At 41.3% G+C, this 9931-nt stretch overlaps 2 protein-coding genes across 2 annotated transcripts in view; both read right to left on the bottom strand.

Moving 5' to 3' along the window:
- SLC5A3 (solute carrier family 5 member 3) overlaps positions 1 to 379 on the bottom strand; it is a 34212-nt gene extending 33833 nt beyond the window's left edge. Inside the window, exon 1 of the mRNA XM_027773986.1 lies at positions 23 to 379. The gene's annotated coding sequence lies outside the window, so the exon portion shown is untranslated. The remainder of the gene's footprint in view (positions 1 to 22) is intronic.
- Positions 1 to 9425, bottom strand: part of MRPS6 (mitochondrial ribosomal protein S6) — a 96111-nt gene extending 86686 nt beyond the window's left edge. Inside the window, exons 1-3 of the mRNA XM_027773947.1 lie at positions 9356 to 9425; positions 1518 to 1620; positions 123 to 454 (exon numbers count right to left, since the gene is read on the bottom strand). Of these exons, the coding sequence (XP_027629748.1) occupies positions 123 to 454; positions 1518 to 1620; positions 9356 to 9425 (505 nt within the window). The remainder of the gene's footprint in view (positions 1 to 122; positions 455 to 1517; positions 1621 to 9355) is intronic.
- Positions 9426 to 9931: the final 506 nt, after the last annotated feature.

The following is a 9931-nucleotide window of genomic DNA, read 5'->3' as shown; positions in this document are numbered from 1 at the left end:
CCCCCGCCGCGTCGCCTGCTACCTTCGGCTCCCGAACCGGCTAGAACTTTCCATGCCTCCCGTCTCCTCCTGGGTGGCGGGCGAGCGTGTGCTCGTGTGTGTGTGCGCGTGCGCTGCGGTACGGTCTCGTCCGTGCACGCGCCCCTCGCTCGAGACGCTCAGGCTAGAGGGACCTTCCCGGCCGAAGGCGGGGTCGCGTCGGACCGCGGGCGGCGGAGAGTGGGGTCCCGGAGCGGTTCCGATTGGGTCGGCCGGGATGCGGACAGCGACCCCAGTCTGCAGGCCTGGGGCGGCTAACCCTGCCGTATTCCCGGCGAGAGGGGCACGAGGTGCAGTCGATGGATCGCCACTCGCGGGTTTGGATTGAGCTCCATCCCTGGGCGGCTGCGTGACCTTGGGCATGCTGCTGCTTTTGCGAAAGTAGGATGTGAGGTCTTTGAGCGACGTGATGCTCCTAAAACGTGGAGAACGGTGCCTGACATAGTGAGGCGTGACATGGGTATCTGTTGTATGCGCTGGCCTGCCCCACGTTGTTGCTGCCAGGGGCAGGCTAATCCTTTGACTATCCAGTGTTCCCTAAATGTCTTCCCTTTCCTGGTGCCAACTGTGCTAAATGCAATTTTCTCCAGCACCACTCCTTATAGATCCAGTCCCCTGCACCTTTTGCTTATCCCATAAAAGGGTAAGTGGCATGTTTGTCAACTTTAAAGTGCTTTAATGATGATAGGTATCATTTATCGAGTGGTTACTCTGAATCAGACACTGCTAAGGCGGTGTTACATGTGTCTCCTAAAATTCTTACAACACCCTTATGAGACAAATATTGTTTACCTTATTTTAGGGGTTGGTAAATACATAACCCATAGGCTATGTAACTTGCTGAGGGTACCCACATGCAAAGTAATAGGACAAAATTTGGACCCAGAGTGTCTGAAAGCTGATCCCATATTCTTAGCCTCCAAGCTACACCCCTGGTCTTCACATGTCTAATCTCTAATCTTCTCTTACTATACGGAACAAGGTGCTGATGCTATTCATGAGTTAACCATCTATCTCATGTAAACCAAGAATAAGAGAGCGCTTTTGTCACCCTTTTCTAAGTTAAGGGCATGTCAGTCCAAACTATGGGGTCTGCCATATTGATTATTTTGAGCTGAGAGTACTTGAGAAACAGTAGCTTCAGGAAGGACTGTCAGAACTGCCCTTTCTTACTCTAGCAAGCTGTAAAAAATCCTTAGAGAAAGATACCTTCCGTGTATCAAGGAAGATGAGCACCTTCTATCAAGATGAAAAAATAACCTTATCACCAATGACTGGAGATTGAAGGACAATAGACTGTAGGGATAAACTTAGTAAAAATAACCTTCATCTTCCAGTAGTTTTACACCCCTCTATATACCTCCCAGTGATTTCCCTAGAATTTACTGCTGCATCCCAACTCCTTTGCCTTGTCATCTCTTCACAAATGTATCATTCTTAATCTAATAGGATAAAAGCTTTCTGCTTTGGCTCTTCACCTTCTTGTGAAGATCTCGATGTATGTGTAAAAATTATACCTGTACATTTTTCTCCTGTTAATCTGCTGTGTGTCAATTTGATTCCTAGATCCAGATGAAGATCCTAATTAACACCAGAACAAAGCACAGTCTGTATTCATAAGACCCTTCTGTGATTTTGGTCTCATTTTCTATACTTTTAAACCCACCAGAACTCAGTGATGATGGCCCCTCCCTAGCCACTCAATCACTAATCTCATCTCAAAAACCCAACTTTCCACATCATAATCAGTTTAAGTTTTTACCCTCTTAATCCCAAAAATGGCCGGCTAAACATGACTTTAATGGGGGGCATATTCAAACTAGTACATACTGTAAATGAATAATAAGAGAGGAGGAGTTTCTGGACCTTCAGATGTGAGTTACAGATTTTGTAGGACAGTCCCCACTTAAGTTGCCCTTTCTGTTGTCAATTACATGACCCATTTTGGGAATGAGAAAATATGGATATTGCGGTAAGATGCCAAGCCAAAGACCTTGTTGGAGCATGTCTTCTATGAAATTGCAGTTTTCGCTAATGCCCAGAGATGAGTAAGGATCTGACTTCTTACTTTTACTTGACAAGTGGTATAAGGAAATTACATCTTCACCCCTGAGTTGGCACCCTCAGAGCTCTCCTAATCTGGTAGCCCCCATAGATGCATCGCATTTTTTTTTTTTTTAGACAGATTTTTGCTATAGGCCACATGCATTCACTGGAGAGACAGACAGAAAGCAAGAAATCATTCCTGGGGGTGGGGATTGGGGGGATGGCCATGCTGTAATCCCTTCTTCATTCTTTTCTTGGGATTTTGGGCATGCATGCTCACGCTCCTGGCATGGGTTTCAAGCTGCCAAGTCCAGGACTTGAACCACAGTTGGCTGTGTGGGAGTCCAGCAACATAACTGCTACACCACCTGCTGACCCGCATTGCATTTTTTTAAGGGGAGGAAGAGGCCAGCTACCCTGATTTTTTCTCTTCAACCTTTTTTTAAGTACATTTTTTTCTGCTTTTTCCCCTTTATTAGAGTGTGTACTCACATGTGAGAGTGGGAAAGAGAGAGAGAGGAGCACCCTCTACAGAGTATGATCATGCCTCAGTCCGTGTTCTTCAGTCCTCTAGCCCATAAGGTACTGGGAACTCACGCACATGCCAGGCATGTTTCAAGTTGACCTGGCCAGGAATTCGAACTGTGATTGCCATTGGGATCCAGCTTCTGTTGAACAGGGCATTACTGCTACACCACAGAGACAGACTATATGTTTGTTTTTGTTTGCTTTTTTTTTTTTCCTTCATACTGTGCCAGGGGGCATGTGTACTCACCAGAAAGAAACAGAGAAAGAGAGAGAAAACATCCCTAATAGGAAATGGTCATGCCACAATCCCTTCTCCTTCATTTCTCCCTTCTTTTGGGATTTTGGGTGTGTGTGCACTCCCACACAGTGTTCTTGTCACCGTGTCCAGGTGGGATCCAGCCACCTTAACTACCACTCCACAGGCTGGCCCTTTTTTTTTTTTTTTTTTAAGCATAGCAACAGAATGCTGGTGGATCAGAAAAAAAAAAATTTTTTTTGAGAGATTTTTGCTGTAGGGCATGTGCATACCCCACATAACAAAGAGAGACAGAACACAAGAACACAAGAAGTCACCCCTTGTGGAAGATGGCCATGCTGCAATCCCTCCTCCATTCTCCTCACGGGATTTTGGGCACATATGCACAAGTATCCAGGACTCAGACCGCAGTCGGCATGAGGGAGTTCAGTGCCTTAACCACTGCGCCACCTGCTGGCCCCAAATATTTTTTCTTAAAATCAGGAGGAATGCTGCTGCAAATTTAGTGTCTTCGTATTATAATTACAAACATAAATTCACCAAAACAACTTTTGAACTTTTTACTATGTATAGTCAGTACATGAACTCATGAAACATTATATAACATTTAATGTATTAGTAAAGTAAATGAATCTGGGTCAGCATAGTGGTTAGCAGGATCTCACATGGCCGACTGCATGGTTCAAGTCCTAGACCAGGCAGCTTGAAAAACAAGCCACGTGCATGTATGTTTGTGCCCAAAAATCCCTGGAGGAGAATGGAGATGAAGGGATTGTGCTTTGACCGTGCTCCCTAGGGGGGAGGAGGACTTTCTCAGTTACCTTTTATCTCTCTTTATTAAATTACTCTGACTCATAGTTTCCAAAAGAGTTAATATGATAAGTGGTTAAGATTTGGTTAACCAGAAGTTTTGTTTAATTTTCAAATAAGTTTTTCTTACTTGTTTGTTTGGGTTTTTATAAGAAAGAAACATACAAACAGAAGTTGAGGGAACCAGCAGTTAGCATAATGGCTATGTCGCTGGACTCCCACGTAGTCAACCGCGGTTCATGGCCCGGACCCGGTGGCTTGAAACACGCCAGACGCATGTGCGTGCATGCCTAAGATCCTGAGAGGAGAATGGAGGAGAAGGGATTGCGGCGTGACCCACCCCTGGGGGGTGATTTCTCGCTTTCTGTCTCTCTGTCTCTCTCTGTCTGTCTGGCGAGCGCACGCACACTATAGCGAAAACCTCTCCAAAAATAATTAATTAATTAAAAAATAAATAAATAAATAAATAAAACAGAAGTTGAAATCCAGTTCTACTTCAAAAGTATAACCTCAGATTATGCCATGGGTTAGTTTAATCACCTTAACCTTCTTATTTTATGTTGCTGCATAATGAGGCTTGACCTTGAGTTTTCAGTTTAGTTCTCAAAGATAGTTGTTATTTTTTTGACCAGATTTAACATTTTGAGCATGCATTGTGAGCCAGAAACTGTTCATATGCATTAGTTATGTGCTTCATATACATTAATATTCAGTTTTCAGTCCAGCCCTGTAGTGCATTGGTTAAGGAAGCTTAACCCACATAGTCAACTGTGGCTTGAATGCCATCCAGTTGCTTACCAAACATGCCAGGCATGTGTGCATCATGCCCAAAACTTTGATGGGCTAGAGAAATGGAGGAAAGAGAATTGCGGCAGGCTCCTGCCCCGTTGGGTGCTTTCTCTGTCTCTCACTCTTTCTTCTCTCTGTGTGTACATGCCCTCTAGCAGTTAAAGAAAAAAAATAAAGAAAACATTCCCATCACAAAGATAGGTATTACTTTTTAAAATTTATTTATTTACATTCATTCACTGTACAACATTACAGCATACAAAATGAGATTTTCCATCCAGAGTACACTGTATGTTGTCTCAATCAAGCACATCAACATACATGTTATTGTCAACAAATCATTTTCCATTTCTTGTTTCCTGTGTTTTCTTTTTTCCCCCATCCTTGATTCCCTATCTCTTACCCTCTGCCATCTCCCACTCTCTTCCCACACTGTCTCTTGTATCTATGTTTGCTTTATATACTGTTTTCCCCCCACATTTTATTGAATTACTAAAGATCTTAATTAATCTAAATATTTTCATAACAAACACAGGTGATATATACATTTCCATGAACACAAGTCTAATTTTAGGCATCCTATAAAGTAGCACCTAGCTGGGGCTATATATCTTACTGCAGTCATCGAATAGATATTTTTCTGAAACTTTTTTTAACTTAATTTGCATTCATCCCCTAAGCATTGTCACAGCATACACAATGTGGTTTCCCATCCAGAATATACTGCATAGAGGCTTCATCATGCACGCTATCATCAATAATTTTTCATTTCTAGTTTCATCCCCCCTAGACTTCTCACCCTCTGCCATTTCCCACCCTCCTCCTCACTATCTCAGGTGTCCACAGTTTTTTTCCATTACTTTTTTTCCCCTATATTTTATTGATTCACAAACTTTCTTAAATAATCTAACTACTTTCAATAGCAAGCTCCGGTGGTATATACATATCTATGAATATATGTCTGACTTAAAGCATGAAACTCTGACTAGAATGAATATACTATAAGGTAGCACCTAGCTGATGCTATATAGTTTATTATGGTCATTAATTATGTATATTTTACAGATTTAACTTTAATAAATCAGAGAAATGGGCCCGTGGGGACCCAGCCCCCTTAACTACCCCTCCACAGGCTGGCCCTTTTTTTTTTTTTTTTTTAAGCATAGCAACAGAATGCTGGTGGATCAGAAAAAAAAAAATTTTTTTTGAGAGATTTTTGCTGTAGGGCATGTGCATACCCCACATAACAAAGAGAGACAGAACACAAGAACACAAGAAGTCACCCCTTGTGGAAGATGGCCATGCTGCAATCCCTCCTCCATTCTCCTCACGGGATTTTGGGCACATATGCACAAGTATCCAGGACTCAGACCGCAGTCGGCATGAGGGAGTTCAGTGCCTTAACCACTGCGCCACCTGCTGGCCCCAAATATTTTTTCTTAAAATCAGGAGGAATGCTGCTGCAAATTTAGTGTCTTCGTATTATAATTACAAACATAAATTCACCAAAACAACTTTTGAACTTTTTACTATGTATAGTCAGTACATGAACTCATGAAACATTATATAACATTTAATGTATTAGTAAAGTAAATGAATCTGGGTCAGCATAGTGGTTAGCAGGATCTCACATGGCCGACTGCATGGTTCAAGTCCTAGACCAGGCAGCTTGAAAAACAAGCCACGTGCATGTATGTTTGTGCCCAAAAATCCCTGGAGGAGAATGGAGATGAAGGGATTGTGCTTTGACCGTGCTCCCTAGGGGGGAGGAGGACTTTCTCAGTTACCTTTTATCTCTCTTTATTAAATTACTCTGACTCATAGTTTCCAAAAGAGTTAATATGATAAGTGGTTAAGATTTGGTTAACCAGAAGTTTTGTTTAATTTTCAAATAAGTTTTTCTTACTTGTTTGTTTGGGTTTTTATAAGAAAGAAACATACAAACAGAAGTTGAGGGAACCAGCAGTTAGCATAATGGCTATGTCGCTGGACTCCCACGTAGTCAACCGCGGTTCATGGCCCGGACCCGGTGGCTTGAAACACGCCAGACGCATGTGCGTGCATGCCTAAGATCCTGAGAGGAGAATGGAGGAGAAGGGATTGCGGCGTGACCCACCCCTGGGGGGTGATTTCTCGCTTTCTGTCTCTCTGTCTCTCTCTGTCTGTCTGGCGAGCGCACGCACACTATAGCGAAAACCTCTCCAAAAATAATTAATTAATTAAAAAATAAATAAATAAATAAATAAAACAGAAGTTGAAATCCAGTTCTACTTCAAAAGTATAACCTCAGATTATGCCATGGGTTAGTTTAATCACCTTAACCTTCTTATTTTATGTTGCTGCATAATGAGGCTTGACCTTGAGTTTTCAGTTTAGTTCTCAAAGATAGTTGTTATTTTTTTGACCAGATTTAACATTTTGAGCATGCATTGTGAGCCAGAAACTGTTCATATGCATTAGTTATGTGCTTCATATACATTAATATTCAGTTTTCAGTCCAGCCCTGTAGTGCATTGGTTAAGGAAGCTTAACCCACATAGTCAACTGTGGCTTGAATGCCATCCAGTTGCTTACCAAACATGCCAGGCATGTGTGCATCATGCCCAAAACTTTGATGGGCTAGAGAAATGGAGGAAAGAGAATTGCGGCAGGCTCCTGCCCCGTTGGGTGCTTTCTCTGTCTCTCACTCTTTCTTCTCTCTGTGTGTACATGCCCTCTAGCAGTTAAAGAAAAAAAATAAAGAAAACATTCCCATCACAAAGATAGGTATTACTTTTTAAAATTTATTTATTTACATTCATTCACTGTACAACATTACAGCATACAAAATGAGATTTTCCATCCAGAGTACACTGTATATTGTCTCAATCAAGCACATCAACATACATGTTATTGTCAACAAATCATTTTCCATTTCTTGTTTCCTGTGTTTTCTTTTTTCCCCCATCCTTGATTCCCTATCTCTTACCCTCTGCCATCTCCCACTCTCTTCCCACACTGTCTCTTGTATCTATGTTTGCTTTATATACTGTTTTCCCCCCACATTTTATTGAATTACTAAAGATCTTAATTAATCTAAATATTTTCATAACAAACACAGGTGATATATACATTTCCATGAACACAAGTCTAATTTTAGGCATCCTATAAAGTAGCACCTAGCTGGGGCTATATATCTTACTGCAGTCATCGAATAGATATTTTTCTGAAACTTTTTTTAACTTAATTTGCATTCATCCCCTAAGCATTGTCACAGCATACACAATGTGGTTTCCCATCCAGAATATACTGCATAGAGGCTTCATCATGCACGCTATCATCAATAATTTTTCATTTCTAGTTTCATCCCCCCTAGACTTCTCACCCTCTGCCATTTCCCACCCTCCTCCTCACTATCTCAGGTGTCCACAGTTTTTTTCCATTACTTTTTTTCCCCTATATTTTATTGATTCACAAACTTTCTTAAATAATCTAACTACTTTCAATAGCAAGCTCCGGTGGTATATACATATCTATGAATATATGTCTGACTTAAAGCATGAAACTCTGACTAGAATGAATATACTATAAGGTAGCACCTAGCTGATGCTATATAGTTTATTATGGTCATTAATTATGTATATTTTACAGATTTAACTTTAATAAATCAGAAAATTGCTTTTCTCTTAACACTTTGAATATATTTTCCCATTCTTTCCTCTCTTGCATTCTTTCCAATGAGAGTTCTGCTGTTAGCCTGATGGTGTGTCCTTTGTAGGTAACTTGATGTTTTTCTCTCGCCAATCTTAGTATCTTGTCTTTGTCTATGGTTTTGGTCAACCTGACTATAATCTGTCTTGGAGAAGATCTTCTTGGGTTGATTCTATTTGGGGTCCTTTGTATTTCTTGGGACTGGATCTTTGAATGCCTCTCTAGGTTTGGAAAATTTTCTTGCAGGATTTCATGGAATAGATTATCAATGCCCTATGGGTCTCTTCACCTTCTGGCCTTCTGGAATGCCAATTATCTGGATGTTTGGACATTTGATGGTATCTAGTACTTCTCATATATTATTCTCAATTTTTTGGGTCGTTTTCTCAGTCTTCATGGATTTTTCTAGGCCAGCAATTTTCTCTTCTATGTCTGAAATTCTATTTTCTGTGTGATCTAGTCTGCTTTTAATACATTCATGAGAGATTTTGACTTCCTGTATTATAGACTTCATCTCTAATAGTTTGGTTTGATTCTTTTTAAAAGTGTGTAATTCCTCTTTTAGATCTTGCAAGAATTTCCTCACCTCCTGGAGCTCCTCAACTTATTTCTCTTTTCTCTTTAGCAGTTCATTGTCTCTCTTCTCTTCCATCTCTGTTAGCTTTGCCATTATGAATTTTCTAAATTCTTTATCAGACATTTCCTTGATTTCCATTGAACTGCTTGTGGATGAAGAGGAGTTATTATTTTAAAGATAGGTATTATTATGTTCCTTATTTTCATATGAGGAAAATGAGACCTAATGGAACTTCAATAATTTGCCCCCAAATCACACAGAACTCAGAGACTACACACTTATCCCCCAAACCACATGATATATCAATGTTTATTAGCCTGTGTAAACTGAGCAACTATCAGTTGCTCTTTGAAGCCTTATTATTATTCTTCCCTAAGTGCCTGCAATCTCTCACTGCCTGTCCCAAACTCTTCCTTTGCAAAGACTACTTTCTTCTGCTCTCAAACAAATATAAGTCTCTTCTGACTGGAGTGGGGGAGTCTTAATCCTGTTGCCCCCTCAACTTGTCATTCTTCTTTTCTTACAGTCCCATTTCTCCAGGAGTGTCCAGCCCTGCCTCATCTCTTCCCAGCCTTCGCAGTGTGTGTTTTCATGCCATGACCACTGCTCTCCTGGCCCACCAGGTTGCTGTTTCCCAGGTAACATTGTCAGGGACTCCTCTGCAGTCTTGAGGGTCTCATTGCCATCCATGACCCTATACTTCAAGAGGTTTTTTGTTTTGTTTTGTTTTGTTTTTTTGTCTCTTTGTTCCCATTTTCTGGCTCCTTTTTCTCTTCCTGCCCTTGAACATGGCCCTTCTGCAAAGCAAGGAAGAGGCCCAGCAGCAAGGAGTGAAGGCAATACTGGCTCATAACCTGAGTTCCTGTCACCCAAGTGTATTGGAGTCTGTCTCTGAAAACTCTTTTAATATTTCCTGGCAGGATACCAGCCTACTGCAGTAGTTCAGGTGGGCAGTGCAAAGCATATAAAATGAGTGATCTCCACGTCTGTAGATAAGGAAACTGATAAGAGAACTAGGTAACTTATTTATTCCAAATCATACAGCCCTAGGCTGGCACAACTTGGGTGGTGGAGGGGAACCTTTGTTACCAGATTCTTCCTGCACACACACACACACATACCCAGCAAGTCCTCAAGCCTCCAGGTCTGGGATTCAAACTGCAAAGTCGTCCACACCAGCTGGCTGACCTTTTTTT

The sequence above is a fragment of the Tupaia chinensis genome, unplaced genomic scaffold, assembly GCF_000334495.1.
Source record: "Tupaia chinensis unplaced genomic scaffold, TupChi_1.0 Scaffold000392_1, whole genome shotgun sequence".
Classification (NCBI taxonomy): domain Eukaryota; kingdom Metazoa; phylum Chordata; class Mammalia; order Scandentia; family Tupaiidae; genus Tupaia; species Tupaia belangeri.
The sequence above is the reverse complement of the archived record's forward strand: the minus strand, read 5'-3'. Positions and strand labels throughout refer to the sequence as shown.